Source organism: Alosa sapidissima, chromosome 9 (genome assembly GCF_018492685.1).
Source record: "Alosa sapidissima isolate fAloSap1 chromosome 9, fAloSap1.pri, whole genome shotgun sequence".
In the NCBI taxonomy this organism is placed as follows: domain Eukaryota; kingdom Metazoa; phylum Chordata; class Actinopteri; order Clupeiformes; family Clupeidae; genus Alosa; species Alosa sapidissima.
In genome coordinates, this window is record NC_055965.1 from 6,452,346 (window position 1) to 6,471,734 (window position 19,389).

Sequence of the window (19,389 nt, forward strand, 5' to 3'; positions counted from 1 at the left end):
CCATTTGGACATGTCAGTTATTTGCACCACTGGTTAGATGTAAAACAGCATTTCGTTTCAGACTACTGTTACTTAATTTGTGCATTGACAATAAAGTATCACATGAACTAAAGATGACTGCATAAGATTTTAGAAGAAGAAACATTCACAAAAAATCCATCTATCCAAAAATTACCTTTGTTTTTGATAGCTGTTGAAAACGGCATGGAACTGACAGATGTTTTTGTTTATTAATAAATAAATAAATAAAAATATAACATTATGCTGATACCTTTTGCTTTTCCCAAATACAATGTAGCCTACAGGTGTAAGTGACCTTTCATCCATCCAGTTGCAATGAATGAACTGTGATGAACTGCCCTACTTGTGATTGTTTAGAGATTTTAAAGGTTTTATAACAATGCTACATCTTCTTTGGCTATTCTACAATCTATTCACCTTTTCAGCGCCAGTAGGCTACTTTCTGTGCAGCCGCACACACACACACACACGCCAAACAAGCATACACAAACGTTTCAAGAGTGGGGGGTGGAGTAAAAGATGGAGACAAATTGATTAGTGTGATGTATTTTTGCGGAAAGGATGTACAGGACTGAGCGGCGGTCATATTTTGTACCGCTATGCGGTACATCTAGTTTACAAGGCATTTGAGATTGTGATCTGATCCGACCACTAGAGTACTATACCAGACACATTAAACTGATCAAAACATAACAAATATGGAAAATAAAATCAAGACAATCTAACTTCTATTCCATTGGTTTATGGACATAGCTCCACTACAAGTAGCAGAATTCAGTTAAGGCATACATTTGCATTATATTAGGCCTACTCCAGATCAAATAAGAATGGCTTATCCATGTAAATCCAATTAACCATTATAACTCATCAGATACAACTGTGTGGTCAATAAAAATTGTCAAGTAACATGTATAAACCTTTACAGAGGCTGTTAGAAAACAATACATTTCTTTACATATTTCAAATATTACAGAATTATTTTCCCAATGATTACAATACAATGTTTTTTTTTTAAAAAAAGAAAGAAAGAAAGAAAGTGAGAGTAAGATTCACATTAATTTCTGTACTTTACCGGTGGTCTTCAGTCATTTCTTTACCTTGATGAAAGGCCAAATCAAGGAGCAGCACTAAATTACCCGACTCGACACTGCAAAACCTTTAGGAAAACCATTATGATTGTATTCCTTTGAGAGCATGTTTTCATTGCCTTGGTTCCATTTCACACATTATATTCTTTAATTAACGTTGTTTTGTATTTTACAGAACTATGTAAATCAGACAATATACCTAACCTGATTTAATAATCAACTGACCATTGTTTACAGTTCATAGCCTTGAAACATGCGGAGTTTAGTGAAAATAATACGGAGAAAGCATTGGTTCACATTCTCCATCATGCCTAACACCTCCAACTCTCTTCTTTATACAAAATGTTCCCTACAACTTTATTGACCATGTATGTAACTTACCTAAATTACCTCATGAAATCTATCTTTCAGGACTTACAATCATCTTGGCAAACTGCTTTATGCTTATATACTTTTGACAAAATAGTTCACCCTGCCAAGCCAATTTGCGATATTCTCCGGCCCTCAGGGAATAATTCATCATGCTTTACACCATATTAACGATCTAAAGGTCTTATTTGTATGTTGTAAGCGTGTTGACTTCAATTATTTTTTCTAAAAAAGTTGGAAAACTGTTATAAGTACCAATGATGATTGAAGTTAGTGTATTTAGCTTGTGAGCACTTACGTGCTATCCCTATCAGCATTGTTAGCTATGGGTCCAAACCCCGTTGGCCCTGCATTATCAGACTATATTTGAAATTATACTGTATGACTAAGGCCCCATGCCTGTTTGATTGCTAAGTGCAGACTCCCCTTTCTCAGGGGAGAAATGTTTCACCTCCATCTTGGGGTTGGTGGGGCTGAGTGAGTTGAGTGGCTCGTTGAGGTCCTCCGCACACGCACACACAGCTCACAGTTTGGACTGCAGAGGCTTCAGATACTTGTGGTAGGACTGGTGCACCTGAAGGGAGGGGAAGAACACAGCTGACACTGACAGCCAAAAATACATACAAAGATGTGAACTATTTTTAAGCAACTGCCTCATGCATTCTGGTAAAAGTCTGTGCTAGAAATTATTATTTGAAGGTAATACTGAATAGCCATAAGCTATGGCTGAAGGTAACATTACTTTGTTTTACTGACAACAGACGTTTACATTTACAAAGACTCATGCTATGATGGTTCACTCTACAGTTCCCCAGCTACCTCAGTGCGGTTCAGTGGAGACTTGCGGGCCCAATCAAACATGTGCTCGTAGACGTTGCCGTCGTAGCGACCCAGCACGGAGTTGAGCATCTCGTCGCAGTAGTCGAAGGCGTCCACGAGGGCCACGGCGTTGGTGCGCACCTGGCCCAGAAGGTCCTTCAGGCGCTGGGAGACGCTGGAGAGCTGAGGGACAGTCAGCAGACCTGCCTGCAGGGGGCAGTAGAGAGGAGCGAGGCGCTCAGGTAGGGCAGTGGGGCAGCACCCACAGGGTCCGAGTTACAACGTGCCAGACAGCTTGTGTGTACCCTCGTACTGAATCTGGTATGTGAGCATACTTCCATAATCTTGTCATAAGGATTAGTGAAAACACACAGTTATGTGTACGACAGTCCAGTCGATGGAATACAAGGGCATATTTGAAAGCAGTACAAGTGGAATCGGTACCTAAAACCTAAAAAACTGTTAGGACTTTTCTTGGAGGATTGAAATAGCTATTTGTGAACTGCGTTGCAATGGAGCCAATAGTGTGAATAAAAAGCAGCTGTCTCAATATGGGAGGGAGTGCACACCACCCCTGTGACGTGATGTCTGACTCAATTTAATTATTTAAGTCCTCATCATTTTACAATAACACTGCTACACGACTGAAGAAGAATGTGGATGAATATAATGTTATTCTTGTTTTCAGGTCAATATATATATATATACAGTATGACTATCTGAAGTGTGAAGAGATTCTCTAATTTGGATTCCTTCAACATGATAAACAGATGCAAGTGGTCAACAAACAAGAATATGACTCACACCCTTGGATCAGCCAAACAATACTGGTTATTCAACTAAATTTAGATATTACGATATTACATAACATGGTTTTGTTAAACACTAAGTAACCATTGCAATCAAACACTGAACCATATTACATAATATAATAATGTAGACGTATACCAAGGCTTTGTTGAAAACTCATACTGGCTTGTGTGTGTGTGTGTGTGTGTCTTATGTTGTGTTTGTCTAATTCTAGCGTTGCCGAGCCAACGGGGCGTCATCAGTACGGGCCACGCTCCGCCCCTCTGTTACAGGAACTACCCGTGCGGGAGTGTTACCTGCAGGAAGTCTCCGGAGTTCTGGGTGACCCCGTGCAGGGCGTAGAGCAGGGCCAGCGTGCTGAGGGCAGAGTGGACGCCTGTGTCCCCCACCTCCCCCAGCTTGGCCGCGAACAGCTTCACCACCACATAGTGGCAATGGGCCTGAGGGGGATTAGACACGGTCATCAGTTATATTAATAGACATTCTATCAGTTAATCAATCAATCTATTGTTCATAGTGCAATCAATCCATTTGTGCAATAGTGCAATGGATCAATTTATTGTTTATAGTGCAGTCTCACCATTCAAAATGGTCTCTCAATTCTATTTATTCTATAGGTTCTAGATAGATTCTAGATCAGGGATGTCAAACTCATATTAGGTAGTGGGCCAGATTTGTTGGAATGAGACCTTGTGAGAGCCGTCATTGTCATGGTCATTATCATTTTTTTGCATGGGTATGAGTGTTGTTTGATATACTCCTTTACCATACCCACTGATAAGCAAACAAATAATGTACTACTGTCAAATACAACGCTATTTCTCTCTTGAAATAACCTACTTCCGTGCCAGTTCTTTCAGCCTCTTCCTTCCTGAGGATGGGTTATAGTGCTAGGTTTTTGTCAATGTATCATAGAGATATTGCTTATTACACATTGTTGAAGACTATCTTTTTTTCTAATTTCCCCTTCCTACCCAGAACATCTGGGGGGCCGTATGGAACCTGCTGGCGGGCCTTATCTGGCCCCCGGGCCTTATGTTTGACCCCCCTGTATCTAGATTCTAGACATAAACGTATTGTTCAATGTAGGCCTGACCGAGTGTGTTTTCCCTTCTCTGTTGTTTGCCATCATTTCTGAGATTTTGACTGCTAGGGCTCATTACACGTTAAGCCACCTGCATAGAACACATTGTTAACAGTGTAATAATGAAGGCTGCGTACGTCAGAGGCTCGGACGAGGTCGATGGAGGAGTTGTTCCAGGCGTCCTCGGGGCTTTTGCTCTTCTGCAGCTCCCCCTGCAGGCTCTTGGCTGCAACTTCCACCAGCCTGTCACACAGAACATTGCAAAAGTGCATCAGGAAAAACAGGTTTACAGTACAAACATAATTGAGAACAGACATCCTCCTCTAGGACCACTTGTTACAACACTTTCAGCTAATTTACACAAATTAGCTAATTTACTCAGCAGACTAACATTTGGACATAGTTCCCTCTGATTTAAAGTGAAAGGGTGGTATGGCTTAATGATTAACTGCCAGACTTCTGACTTCCTGTTTATCAACCCATTCTTGTCATTAGTCACCATGGGAACCACACTTCTTGTCGTCAATGCCAGTGGTTACAGATAACAAAAGTCACTGTTGTCGGTATTGTCCGTACTTGGCGGCACGTAGCTTGTAGGCCTCCACCAGGCTGGCCAGGTCGCTGATGTTGACCACGGTGGGGCGGGAGGACACGGGCTGGGCCTGCAGGCGCTGCTGGGCATCGTTCAGGTAGGACACGATGCCGGTCAGCTGCTCGCCTTTACTCGCCTGCCTGTAGCTCTTCACCAGGTACCTATGAGGAGGGAGGAGGGAGAGCTTACCACCAGCACATCACAGAGCTATGGCAATGCCATCCCAATGTGCTAACATGAATGCGTGATGTGTGATGGGTTAATAACGTTGACAATACGTTGACATAACGTTACCACATGACCTGCAATTGGTCACTGAATATTTGAGAAACAGGCACCCGATGACACAGACTTGTCGTGCGTTGACACGAGCACTGGTTGGAGTGTGTTGGTGTGTGAGGTCAGTGGAGGAGGGCGGTGTTAGCTGGGGCTCTGACCTGGCGGTCTGCAGCATCATGACCGTGTTCTCGCCCTCGTACGTGCAGGTGGGCGTGAAGGTGACGTAGATGTCCGGCAGACTGCTGCACTGCGAGTAGCCGTGGCCGCCACACGCCATGCGGCACACCTCGATGCCCGCGTTCGCCACCCAGGTGGTGAAGGCCTTCAGGCCCGCAGAGAGGGCATGCAGCTGGGGTGGGGTGTCAAACGGAGTGGGTCGGGGGGGTTAGCCAGATACACACAAATAACAAGGCTTCATAAGATCTATACAGGAAAGTGAACACACGGTCACAAAGTAAAGTGAAATATAGTATTTGAAGAGTAGAACACCACTATTTGAAACAGTTCTAATTTAAAACCCCTTTTTTTTAATCTAATTCATACATTACATTACAGAGAGTTATTAAGAAGAACCCATCCCCTCTGAAGACATGTGCCTTTCATCCATGAGCAGAGATCACATGAATGTGAGCACGTAACCCCTGGTGCTGCTGCCCACCTCGGGGAGCTCGCTGAAGTCTCCCTGGTGGATGTCGCCGGTGATGCGGTGGTAGGTCTCCGTCATGTACTGGCCCACAAAGTAGAAGGCGTAGGCCGTGGCCAGCAGGGGAAAGAGCTTGTACTGCTGCGTCTGGTAGTCCAGGATCTGAGGCTCCGGCTCGCTGTTGGACACAGGCCAGAATCAACAGGACCGTCATGACATACACGCACACACACACACACACAGAGACACCCACACACACTCACAGAGGAACACAGTGCAACACTAATGTGGGGGTGGCACAATCATCCACAGAGAGGCCAAGTGAAGAATCAGGCCTTCAATCTAATACACACACACACACACACACACAGTGACACAGACCCGCCTATATCTACTAACAGACCATTGGGTTTACACCCGATGGAACAACAAGTCAGTGAGTTATTTGCTAGTGAGTTATTTGCTAGTGAGTTATTTGCTAGTGAGTCGTTTGATGTCTAATATCAGTTGATTAAAAGGAGCCGCATCAGGTGAGCAGAGCTGGTGCTTGGCTGGAATGAGAGAGACACTCGGAGTCACACTGGGGCCCTTTGTGAGGGAGTGTCCACCCCACAGTACAGTGGGCCTGCCGTCTGACCCTTCCCCGGGACAAAAGCGCCTCATATATACGAGTGGCCTTGAGGCACACAGACACAGTGGAGGACTACAATGAACAGTGTCCAGTGACAAACTGAGCGTGCTCATGTAGTGCGCAGTCAGTGTGGGCCTGTCTAGTTCTGCTTTCGGGTTTGTGTGAAAATGGAAGGCCAGTGAAAGGAAGTGCTTTAACGTCTGTGACAGCAGGCTGACTTGTGCCCTTTTGCACGTAGGCAGAAATGTGGGCCAATGGATGTGTGACTCATTCAGAGTGAAAGTGTGTGGAAGCAACTTCAACTGTTGTCACCAGAAAAACACTTCTTATGTCTGACTGACTGTCTTAAGCATGTAACAGAACTGAAAGTGTTTTATAAACGCATGTAATTATAAGTGCATGAGTGAGTGTGTATGCAGTGTATGTGCTGTAACTATGTTTTGGAAATAGTAGCACTACTTATAACTGACCTTGCTAATTCTAGCACTTATCACCTGACTAGACACCTAAATGTATAAAAACAGCACTCACTGATATTGTACTCTACTTTTTTTAATTGTTTTAAATTGTTCTAGAATTGTTGGGAGAATTGTTTTAAAAAGCTTTAAACTGTCTATCATGTTGTAAGTCACTTTGGTTAAAAATGTGTCAGCCAAATGTAATGTAATGTATTGTAAATGTAATGTAATGTAAATACATTGTGTGTCTGTGTGCATTATGTTCACAGAGATACAGCAGGAGTGAGTTTGATTGTTTATGAATGTACATGTGTAGAGTGTAAATAAGTGTAGAGTGTAAATAAGTCTGTTTCTCTGTGCCGTGCACATCTACACACACATGCTTGAAGAGTGTGTGAGTGTGTGAGCCCACGTCGCCTCTACTCACCCGGGCCGTATCTCGGACTGGTGCCGGACGGCGCTGTAGCGGATGGCGATGGTGGAGGCTTTGGCCAGCGCGCGGGACGACTCGCTCACTATCATGGAGCGGATGAACACCATGGTGCCGTATGTCAGCTTGGAGCTCGGGGGCTTGTGGTACGTCCCATCCGGCTCAACCTGTGAGGCAGGAACAAACGCCAAACTCAGCAAACGCCAAACACACATGGTATCAGTGTTGGAAGTGTAAACACACGCTTGGCTCTCTCGCACTGGATTGTGTTATTACCGTGAAGGTCTAGGACACAGGCAAAAAGGGTTTAGAGTTCATTTCTAGCTCCAGGGGCTTATGGGTAACGTGGATAAGTTAGTGGCTGAATTATGGGTTTGTGCAATTTGAGTGATTAATGTGGCCTCTCCTTGGACCACCTCTACTCACCTTGGCATACTTCATGAGCATGTTATCACGAGGAATGCGCACGTTATCCATCTTCAGGTAACCGTTGTCGACCTCATCGAAACCAAACTTGGGCCCAATATCTCCCACAGTAATGCCTGTAGCGTCAAGCATGAGGAATGAAATAATTTGAACCTATCAATTTCTTTACAGTGTATGGATGTGTTTTTATAGTCAAAAATATATATTTACACTTTAACTTCTCAGTCACAAACAAACAAACAACCCAAAAAACACACACACACATACATACAAACAAACAAACACACCTGGAAGTGGCTTGTGTGTGCTCATAGAACGGATGGGGACGATGAAAGCATGGAGGCCGTGGCAGGTCCCTTGGGTGTACAGCTGAGCCAGGACTATGGCATGGTTGGACGTCTTACCCACTGAACACACACACACACACACAGGAAAAAAAGGTTGTCAATGCTTTGAGGTGCAGGTGGATTTGCAGGGCAGCTCAGTCAGCACTACAACTGGGCATATTTGTTATGCTTACCATAATCAGATTATAGCCACACACTGTATTCACATTCACTGAAGCAAAGGAAGGAACACCAAGCAATTCCAGCACAAATATGCATCCAGGTCTGCCTATTTTTAGCAGCTGTAGAGGAAGTCTCCATCACCTAGCGTGACACCTTGCCAGTAGCATGAGGGTCAAAGGTCAAAATTTCAAAGGTGAGCACTCACATCCTCCAGGCCACCATTTGATAGAGCTGATGGTTGGGCTGTTCATGACAAATTCTTGTGTGGAGGGGTCGTAGGTCGCGGTGGTCTCCAAACCTCGGATGAAGGTTCCTGGTGAGGGATAAGTGGCAGGCACAGGACACAGAGGAAAGCCACCAAAGCAGACAAAGAGCAGGAAAATCACATTAGCTTAAAGGAGAATTCCGGTGTGATATTGACCTAAAGTGTATTGAAACATGATACCGAGTGTGAACATATGTCTCATAGCCCATCTCGGCTTGTCCCCTGCACTCCAAAATCTGGCGCTAGTAAGCCGATGCTACCAACAGCTTTTTCAATAGTGGTGCTTCGGCGTCGGGCTAGCCATGCAAATAAATCACTGTTTTACACCCATTTACGAGGCTCAATGTATCTCCACACTTCATTGGTAGACTTCCGAGGGCCCTGACATTTAAAACGAGACATTGAGAACTTTGAAAAAGCACTGGTAGTTTACTTACAAGACAATTTATACAGACAGTATCTTCACGAAGTTTAGCGTTTGCAGCCATCTTGAATTTAGTCACGATAAGTCGAGCAACGAGTAAGAATGAACAGGTATGATAAGGGATCAGATTCCAAAAATAATTCAGTGGAAATGCATGGATTCCAGTTTCTTCCAGTAGCAGCAACTGGAATCCATGCATTTCCACTGAATTATTTTACAGTGATGTATTTGCATGGCTAGCCCGATGCCGAAGCGCCACTATTGAAAAAGCTGTTGGTAGCATCGGCTAACTAGCGCCAGATTTTGGAGTGCAGGGGACAAGCCGAGATGGGCTATGAGACATACGTTCACACTCGGTATCATGTTTCAATACACTTTAGGTCAATATCACACCGGAATTCTCCTTTAAATTGACATCCACCTTATTCATTAAATTGTACTGGATTTGTAATCATTGGAAACAACTGAGGGGGACCACAGAGCGTTCAGGTTTTCAAAAAAAAGGCTGCTTTTTAAACAATAATGTTTAATATTTAATGTTCTATTCACTAAAGCTGAACTAATAAGAAGATTTGGCAGATAATATGTGATAAATATTATTACACCTCTTGTAGATATTTGACAGCAATGACACACAAGTCTCATGATAGGTACCCCAGAGGCTGAAGAAGTGTACCGTGCACTTAAATGTTACAACCGTGTTTAAAAACTCTAAAGGTCAGACATTGTGCTATACAATAACAACTCAGTGAGTTCAGCTATAGTTGGAGCTTCAGAATTCGACATGGAACAGTGACTGATTCATGAGCAGGCATGCACAGTTGGCATGGCTGGCAGCCAAGCACTGCACATGCCGACCAGAACACATTCCACCGAGGAGGAGGAGATGCAGGGGGGCCTCAGGTTATGGTTAATTGAGGTTAGGAGGGTGAAAGCCTATTCATCTTACACGCAACCCTTCCTTCTGTCAAGAAAGAACATTTGAATTAAAAGTCTTCAAATGCTCAAGAGATATGTGGACGTTCTACCATTCCTATGGTTAACTTAAACAGACGTCCACTCACAGCACTAGCGCTCAAGGACAACAATAGCCTACTTATGTCCTTCATTTGAACTCTACTCGTCTGGGCATGCAGCTCCACCGTGAGGCCCTGAGGGAACGGTGCAGGTCAGAGCTATCTCAGGACAGGAGGCGTTACCGTGGCCCATCTCGGTCTGGGCATAGGTGCCAATGATCTCCAGGTTCCAGGCGGGCATGAAGAAGGCCTCCTGCTGCTCAGGCGTGGCCTGGTTGAACAGCGTGGGCAGAAACATCCCCAGGTGCAGGTCCAGGGGTCCAGGCCCCCCACGGTGCACACAGCTAAGGGTGAGTCAGGTGGGGGGGGTCAAGGGTCAGGTGAGATATTTTAGGGGTTGTGGGGGCGCAGGTGGGGAAGAGAATGGGGGATTGAAGACCATAACATTTGAATGGATGTGCGTGCAAAAGGTGGACGTTAGGTGATGGATGGGGATGGTGGATGGATGGATGGGTGGGTGGATGGATGGATGATGACCCAGAAAGAAGAGAAGAGAAAAAACAAAGACAGCTTATGAGCCAGTCATGCAAGTTGATTGCTGGGCGCCAATTTCATTTTCAATTTTCAAAAGCACTTGATGGTTCTTGCAAAGTCTTTTGCAAATAAATATCTTTCAAATACACTCCATTATGCACGATTCAAACGACAATAAGGGCGCTGTGAATTTTATGGTGGAAGCCTTGGATCTCAACAGCCATGTTAGCATTACTGTTCATCAAATGCAGCCTTCATTTAGTTTAGTTAATTCAAAGAATTATTCAGTAGCAAATTACCGCGTCTCACACATGAGCTTCAAAGTCAAAGCTCCTCATGAACCTCACAAGAGCAATAACACAGGCCAATTGATATCATTGAAGCAACAACAGCTTACAACGCAAACGTAAACAAGGCAGAAAAACAACAAAACAATGCTGTGTGAAAGCAGATTCATGTGAAACTGGTGTCGCTCACAGATTGGCCTACATTTCACCCATTGTACTCCTTTATTCTCAACAAACAAAAGTTCAACTGAAGAAAGTGAAACTGTTTCACAATGCCTAAATGGCTTTCAGCAACAGGGAAGAAAAAAACATGGCATAAAAAGAAAAACTTGATTAGCTACATTAGCAGAGATTAAGATCAAGGTCGAGATCATTGCAAGGTCGATTCTTTATAGTAGTCAGGTAGAACCCCAGGATAGGTGTGACATAAGGTACTAATGCATTTTTTTTGCATAAATTGATAGTTTAGGGGGTGTAGACTCAGAATCTGACGGGTGCCGCTCTGGCACCCTTGAGCATTTTTTTTAAATTACATAATTTGCCACGCCCCTTATTTTTGACCATAAAAAATAACTAGATGCACATTACTGTATAAACCCATCATGTATGGTATCAAATGAAAGCTTTTCTCAAACAGAAATCAATGATGTCAATAAAAACATGCTAAAAATGATTTCAAGTCCCTCCAGAGAACATAATAACTGTAAAGCCTGGTAACGTCACACCGCTGAAATGGTAGGCTAAGCAACAACCACAAGAGACATATGAATTGTATCAACCCTCAACAATTAATCAAATAGACTAAGTTATAAGGAACAAAGTAGAACTTTCTCACAGATTCTGAAAGCAACTATATACAGAACATGTTGCCAGGCTGGCCTTGTACACATCACAAACATCAAATGTCTCCTCCAAAAAACATTCATTCAATCAGATATTTCTCCCTCGCTGTCATCAGTATCCTCCACTGAAAGTGTAGCCAAATTTTTATTTGCACACTGTTCACCACCTTTGCAATGGTAGAAGGTGGTGCATGGTAGTCCATCTGACTGACAGCTGCAAGAGGCCCTGGAGCATGCTGGCACTGCCTTGCATCCACAAGCAACAAGCTGTAGACCTGTTTTGGGTGCAATGTCAGTGTTGCCATGTACAGGCACAGGAATTCCATCCTCCATTTTCACACTGGAGGTGTTTTTTTGTCAGCAGCTCTCCACAGAAGGACTTGCAGCCGTGCACGCTTGATGCGTTCCGCTGCATATTCTCTTGTTGGAGGAAGACTCTTTATTTTAGCAGGGTCTCTTTTCTTGGTGAATAGCATGAATCAAGTTTCTGAGGCTTTCAACAGTCTTTCCATAGTAGAGGCAAGAAAGGAAATCCATTCCTGCCTTCATGCTCATCAGCTTCTACAGTACATATGTACAATTCTTCAAATCAAGATTCCTCTTGAGCATCAAATTGATTTCTGAGGTTTTCCCTTTGCCATATGGATATGACACACTGTCACAACCAAACAATGCATGAACAGCCAACAAATCATAACATTTGTCTAATTTTGCAGCCATAGCATTAATGTCAATTACTTTGGGCATCCATGGCCTACTGGTTAGGGAATCGGACTTGTGACTAAAGGGTGGCCAGTTCGATCCCCGACTGGTAGGAAAAATGTGAGTGGGGGGAGTGACTTAACAGCGCTCTCCCACATCCATGTGAGGTACCCACATCTGGATGAGGTGCCCTTGAGCCCTGCTCCCCAGACGCCAGATGAAGGGCTGCCCACTGCTCCGGGTGTTAATGTATACTCCTAGTATGCTCACTGCTCTAGGGTGTGTTTGTGTGTTTGAATGGGTGTACAGTACACTGTTTGTGTGGGTGTGTTGTACACTACCCCCGAATGGGTAAAATGCAAGGCACCTGACCCTTCACTGCTCCCGAGCGCCACTGTAGCAAGTCAACTCACTGCTCCGGATTAACCCCACAGATCGTGGCAAGACAATTGAATTGATTGTGGACTTCTTGCCGGGCAATGATGAGTAACTTAACTTAAATAGTAGTGTTGCGTGGATGTGCATAATATCTGTATGAATGTGTGTTTCTCAGTGTATCTATACAACTGTATACATGACTAAGTTTGAATCGAGCTAACTGGGCTGAATGGACTGGAAAAGTTTTTTTATTTTTTAAATGACCTGTATGAACATGGATTCACTTTAGCCATGCTGTGGGCTTGCTGGATCAAACCCACTAATTAATGTGCTAACTACCTGGGAAGTACCTCACAACATTGCTGTCTGAAATTCAGCGACTGATTCAAGGGAAATTAAAGCTAACGTGCTAGCTAACCCGCAAGTTGGTGAACTAGGGTACATCAGACTTGCTATAATTCATATTAAAATGAATTACTATTGAATGATTGTATTCCTGTATGTATTAAGCTACATGGCAGTTCCATAATTTGTTTAATTTAATACCAAACATGACACGATTTAGAGGTATAAGCTATTATGCAGCAAAAAGAAACCTAATTTGACCTTAAAGGTCACTTTGCAAAAGGTATTTTGTTCTCTGGAGGGACCTAAACAATTTTTTTCTACTTTATTATAGTCAAAGCTGATTTCTGTATGAAAAGAGCTTTAATTTGATACCATACATGATGGGTTTATAGGTTAATGTCTATTTAGATGATTTTCTATGATCAAAAAAGGGGTGTGGCAGGTGATGCCATTTTAAACAAAATGCTCAAGGGTGCCGGAGCGGCACCCGTCAGATTCTGAAAGGACACCCCCTTACCTATCAATTTATGCAAAAAAATTGCATTAGTACCTTATGTCACACTTATGCCCAAATTCCACAAAGTTCTACCTGACTATAGAGAAGGAAGGATTTTGAGGTAAGAACAAGTTAGTCATTGATTTCAGACTGGGCAATGATGGCAAGGCAAGATATGGGCTTACAGTGCTCTACACTAACATTGTTTTCCAGGAGCACTTGTGCGCCCAAGTTAAAACATTTATGAGCACAGACAAAAATTTGGGCGCAGTCAGTTCTGTACTTAACTTACACATAATCTAACATTACACTGCAGCTAACAGTTAAACATGCCAGTGCACCAATTAAGAATGACTGACAACATTTAGGCTACAGGAAACAGGATTTTAAACCTACTTTATTTTCAGTCTGTTCTTTTTTCCTACATTTTGTTAATGTAAAATAATATAATACATTGCCATATTTGCATTCAGCCTGTATATCAAGTATCCTGCCAAATGTAGGCTAATTTATTTATTTGTGAATCCATCATATCCAAATATGCCTATGGTAACCTATCTGACTGCATACTGAATACTACTACTAAAACAGTCCATTTGCTCTTCCACAAAACCCAACATAGTCTAATCAAAGATATATATATTTTTTATACTTTTATTTTTTATTTGAAATATCTGCATTGATGGGGGCAGTTAGGCAAACGTTAGGCCTACTTTCGTTTTGCACTTCAGCTTGTATTCAGTGTAAACAAACAAGAATGCGTGGAAGCCTGGAGTTGTCAGTAGCGTTCTACCTTTGAATAAAATGGGAGTATTACGGGAGGCTACTTTTGTGCCTGTTCGCTACAGCTATATTTTGCATATTGCAGCCAATACGTCAACTGGGCTAAAAGACATGTTAGGTTACCTTTCTTTCTCTCACTGCATTCTCAGAATCTCATCCTGTTCCTCCTATATCCGATGAATTCGGTGGATAGAAGAACTAATTTCTTCAATCTTTGCATCTTGGCTGGCTAGTCTAACTTTCCGCTTTTTCTGCGCGCTCTTGAATATGATAGAAGCGACTACTAGCGAGTCACAACGCGAAACTGTTAACGTTGATGGGAGGTGTAGTTTTTATGCTGCATTCGCGACGTGATTCTATGGTTTGCACCAGTAATGTTTCTCGATGTTGCGGTGTATTTTGTCATTCGCACCAGTGCGCCTAAATATTTTTTTGCATTCGCACGCCATCATTTTTACTCGCATGTGCGACTGAAATGGGCGCACTGTAGAGCCCTGGCTTAGGAGAGGGGCACGAGGATGTAGCAATCAAAATGCACACCGGCTCTGATTCAGAGGCTACTCTAGGTCAACACAGACTAACAGAGCAGAAAGGATGCGTGGGAGACGAGAGGGACGCCGGGCTGGAGGAATGAAAGGGCCAAATGAGACAACAGACACTTTGGAGTCCGTTTCATCTCCTCCACAAGGCTCTCATTCACACAAATAGCCACATTGGGAACTACTGCAATTGGCAGAGCTAAAGTAAGCAAGGTTTGGTTAGTGCCAATGTACGCTACAGGGGCTTCATGAGTTCTAATGCCAGCGACAGTGTGCTGTCAAGCACCTACAAGAGAAGCAAATCAGATACTTTTTCAGCGTCCACTACTACTAACTAACTAACTAACTAACTAACTAACAGGGACTACAGACAGGGATTGCCAGTCCTTCACCTGGAGATTTACATACCAGTTACCTAACAACTAACACCACAACAGTACACATCTGAGAAGCACCTGAATGACAGATTACAACCAGTTGTGTTTGATAAGGATTAGACCCGTAAATCTTCAAGGAGAGGACTGGGCACTGTGTAGCTCGTGTACGCGTGGTCCAAACTCCCCAGCGGTTTCCCCTAACGGGACTGACCGTGACCCAGCTCAGTCTGAGCGTAGGTGCCAATGGCCTTGAAGGACTCGGCCAGCGGGAGCCACTTCTTGCGCTGCTGTGCATCACACTGGCTCTGCAGCGTGGGCAAGAACATGGCGTAGTGAAGACCCACCGCCTCGTGGTGCTGTCCTTTGAACGTACTGACACACAGACAGACATAAAAAATAAAACACAGACACACAGAGACAGACATACATTCACAAAGTACAAATAGATGAAGTGACCCAGCCCTCAAAAGTACAATCAAACAGCAACAAAGTCCTGTGGTACAGCGGCATCCCTGAAACTCACAACACAAATACATATAGTATAACACAGGGGTTCCCAAACTTTTCCACGACAAGGCCCCCCAAATACCACTAGGTTATGGCCAAGGACCCCCTTGATGTGTTATTAATTCCATCAACAATACTACAGCAAATGTAAAAATACATTAAGCTAATCCTAATAATTATTTTAGCCACAAGCACTTCACGATGGACCATACAGTGTGTCAAAATTGCATTTGGGGCTTTCTGCTATATGAGAGCTATCACTCTACTATTATTCCCAGTCATTATCATGGAAAATATAATGTTCAGATATGCGACAAATTATTATATTGGCATTGTATAACAACTAGTGCTGTCAAACGATTAAACATTTTAATCACGATTAATCGCTGAATTCCTATAGTTAATCACAATTAATCACATATTTTATCACAAGATTAAAACTATTATTTTGCATTTCTGAACTTTCCAGAGGTCCATGTTAACAATATAAAGCAACAATTGTGTATCTTGATTAGGATTCAAATGAAAGCAAAGCAAGTTACTTCATTAACTTAACTTTAAGACGTAGGTCTATTTGATTATTTCAAACCAAATTTCAAAAGATGTGCAGCAGACCTGAGGCAACACAATATATTCTTCAGAAAAATAGCTAATAAAGGGCATTACAAACATAAAATACTATATTCATTATCTTTGAGTTCAGTTGAAAATAAGGAACTTTTCGACATGAGTGTATTGCCATTTCATAGGCCTACAGTCTATGGTGCACTGTCACTTGCCACACACATCAGCGCCGAAGTTTTTAACACGCAAACACTGGATGAACAATGGATTTTATGGAGCGGCGTCGACCAAAGTGTGCAGAGTTGTATTGAAAAGAATGGAATCTAATGTAGCCTACGGTAAATGAATGTCGAAAGCAGAGTGCATCGCACTCATGTCGGCATCGGTGTCCACAGCAATTTAAAACACCATTCAGCTGACCGGGAGTTCAGAACTGCGTTGGTGTTTATTATACGAATCTACTCTTTGGCCGGCACGTAAGCCCAAACAAGTGTGTGCAGCATGCCTTTACGTAGCCTACTAAAGGTGCATCGTCATAAAGATAGGCTACATTTAATCTGAGTCACGCCCCATTTTAGCGGAAAACAAGTTAACATTATATTATTGATTCCAATGGAAAAGACAGATAGTCTAATCACACCTTGACGTTACATCTAGTTTTTAATTTACAGGCCATTCAATCATTTTACTAACACGGCAGTTATGAAGAATTATGTGTATGTAACTTACTCATGTCGAAACTATGTAGGTTATACCAGTGGTTTTCAAAGTGGGGGCAGAGAATGTCATTCTCTGCCCCCACTTTGAAAACCACTGGTATAACATACTTATCACCTGTTCAACTGCTTCAAATACTACTCCACAAACTACTACTACTACTACTCCTACTGCACTACAAAAATCAAAAGACGCATATGCGTCTATTTTCAGGGTCATTCCACATCAGTTCAACCAGGGCCCACGCACTTAGGTCTCAAAAAATTCTGAAAAAATTACCAGGTGTACCTAGGTTACCCAGGAGACACACTGTAAAATTACTCTTAAGATCAATACTTTCCAAGATACAGCCAGTTTTACAGGGGGAGGGGAGTGTCAATTTTGTTCGGGCTCTTTTTTTTGTCAAAGTTCACAAGCCCACAGCGCAAGAACTAAACCATGTAGGAGGCTCAAATTTTGCATGCTGGTACATAAATAGGAATAGTATGTAGCAAAATCGTCACGTTTGGTCTGGATAATCCTGCATGGTCATAGCTGTCCCTCAAAGTTGATAGAAATTTTATTGGAGTTTTTGGCTGGGCTCTGTTTAAGCCTTCAGAAGACATATTTGTACTCAACATAGGCTCTTGATTTATTTTCCTTACTGAGATAAGTAGAAACACTCTCACAAAAAAGCAATGAACAGAAAACAGATCCCTTCAGGGTCTGAACAGCAGACCTCACAAGTCTGAAAAATCATTTTGGTTATAATTTTCAGAGCACCCAAACACCTTGTGGGAATATACAAAGATTTTTTAAATATGTTTTTCTTTATTCTCCATGATCCCTTCTTTTTGAAAACACCAATTTGACTTGTCTTATGCAAATCTTTCTTTTTTATTTTCCACCCTGAACATGGCCAAAATGCCCCATTGACATCAATAGAGGCCGACACCCCTTGTAAAACTGGTGGTTCTTGGAAAGTATTGATCTTACATAAGAGTAATTTTACAGTTTGTCTTCTAGGAAACATAGGTACACCTGATAATTTTTTCAGATTTTTTTGAGACCTAAGTGCGTGGGCGCTGGTTGAATTGACGTGGAATGACCCTTCATGATGATTAGCATTTTGATATTGTGTACACACACACACACACACACACACACACACACACACACACACACAGACACACACACACACACACACAAATAGTTGACCAAGTGAGGCCTTTGACACAGTTAATCTGAACTGCACTTTGTACTGTGTGTCCTGTTGAGACCTGGAAGCAGGACAAGAGCGTGCAGTTTGGTAATATGGAACAGTGCCAGCAGTCTGCAGGAATCAGCCTAAAGGAGTCTGTGTGCTACACCCATTCCCAACACGTATCTTCCATGCTTCCACCACAAAATTCACAGGTCACTAGAAGTTCAAGAATGCAAACACTGAGAAAATGAGAAGTATTTAAATTAGTTTTGGAACTAAGATGAGGTGTGGCATGTTACAACAAAACCAAGATAACTATTGAATAGGTCAATAAAGGAAAACGACAAGGCTTCAATGTAATGACATTCACTTCTTATCACAGACCATAATGTCATATAAAACGATTGTTGTACCTCTTGTAATTATAAATTTCTTCAGGGTCGGAGATGCCATACTCTCGGAGTTTCAGGATCATCTGGGCGCTCTTCCTCACCGCTGCTTCATACCGCTCACTCCTTGACAGAAAGTTGGGGTCTTCCTGCTGGAAATCTGGATCACTGATAACCAGTGCTTCTGTAACATGCATTTTAAACACAGGTTCAGCACGCCTGTTCCTCCTGATCACAAGCCAATGTTAACGTTAGCTATTCGGTTGTACGTGAACTGTAATCGATGCATAACAATAAACAACACCACACTGAGGCTGAGTATACTAACAGTAAGTCTCGTTACACCTCACAGATTTTCCTCTTAAAACACACCGGTCGAGGAACAAGTAAGGGTCATGTGAAATGGAGCAGGCCTAATGGTCAAATTTGAACGGTTTCAAGTGACAGAGTTGAAATCGCACGATAAGAGTATTGACGTTAGCCTAGTTTAGCGACAAACGCTAACTTTATCTTAGATTGTCGTTGATGTTATTTGCTTTGTCTGACAACATCGTTGTTGTTGACCAATCTGAACAAACTTCGTACAAGGCTTCACTGAACTTGGGGAGACTTCAGGACTGACCTATTTCTCTCCTTCGCCTGGTCTTCTCTTGACCACCATCCAAAATGTACGTGAGAAGTTCTGGGTTGAACGTCGCATTTTCACGTTCTCTCTGAATATCGGGATTCATAACGGCGTTAATATGTCTTGCCTCCGTTTCAGAGAAGAAATAAACAAGCCGTCTTCGTTCGACAAAGTGTTAGCGGCTTAGATGCACTTAATTACTACCACTAGGTTTGGTAACAGTCGCAACTTCCTCGGTTGTTGAGATCACATGT

The 19,389-nt window shown here is 42.7% G+C and overlaps 1 protein-coding gene and 1 long non-coding RNA gene across 3 annotated transcripts; both read right to left on the reverse strand.

Moving 5' to 3' along the window:
• Positions 1-1,042: 1,042 nt before the first annotated feature.
• acox1 (acyl-CoA oxidase 1, palmitoyl) lies at positions 1,043-19,377 on the reverse strand. Of its 2 annotated transcripts, none has more exons than XM_042103037.1 (14): positions 19,133-19,377; positions 18,535-18,694; positions 10,048-10,208; positions 8,365-8,472; positions 7,938-8,057; positions 7,651-7,766; positions 7,222-7,391; positions 5,721-5,883; positions 5,221-5,411; positions 4,768-4,944; positions 4,329-4,434; positions 3,404-3,547; positions 2,298-2,504; positions 1,043-2,052 (listed from the first exon to the last, which is right to left on the reverse strand). In XM_042103037.1, the coding sequence occupies exons 1-14, from the start codon at positions 19,239-19,241 to the stop codon at positions 2,002-2,004; spliced, it is 1,983 nt and encodes a 660-aa protein (XP_041958971.1). In that variant the 5' UTR covers positions 19,242-19,377; the 3' UTR covers positions 1,043-2,001. The 2 variants fall into 2 exon arrangements, with proteins under 2 accessions (XP_041958971.1, XP_041958970.1); XM_042103036.1 differs by lacking the exon at positions 10,048-10,208 and adding an exon at positions 15,362-15,522.
• Positions 10,889-13,757, reverse strand: LOC121718164. The gene is made up of 2 exons (XR_006033871.1): positions 11,837-13,757; positions 10,889-11,802 (listed from the first exon to the last, which is right to left on the reverse strand). It is a non-coding gene; the product is annotated as an uncharacterized LOC121718164 (long non-coding RNA).
• Positions 19,378-19,389: the final 12 nt, after the last annotated feature.

What these genes read in the sequence shown, in the direction of transcription:
- acox1 (XM_042103037.1), bottom strand. Translation starts at nt 19,241, where the DNA reads ATGAATCCCGATATTCAGAGAGAACGTGAAAATGCGACGTTCAACCCA. An exon ending in ACTTCAGCGAGCTCCCCGAG is followed by an intron (nt 5,412 to 5,720) that starts GTGGGCAGCAGC and finishes ACCCCACCCCAG; the next exon opens with CTGCATGCCCTCTCTGCGGG. An exon ending in TACAAGCTACGTGCCGCCAA is followed by an intron (nt 4,435 to 4,767) that starts GTACGGACAATA and finishes TCTGTGTGACAG; the next exon opens with GCTGGTGGAAGTTGCAGCCA.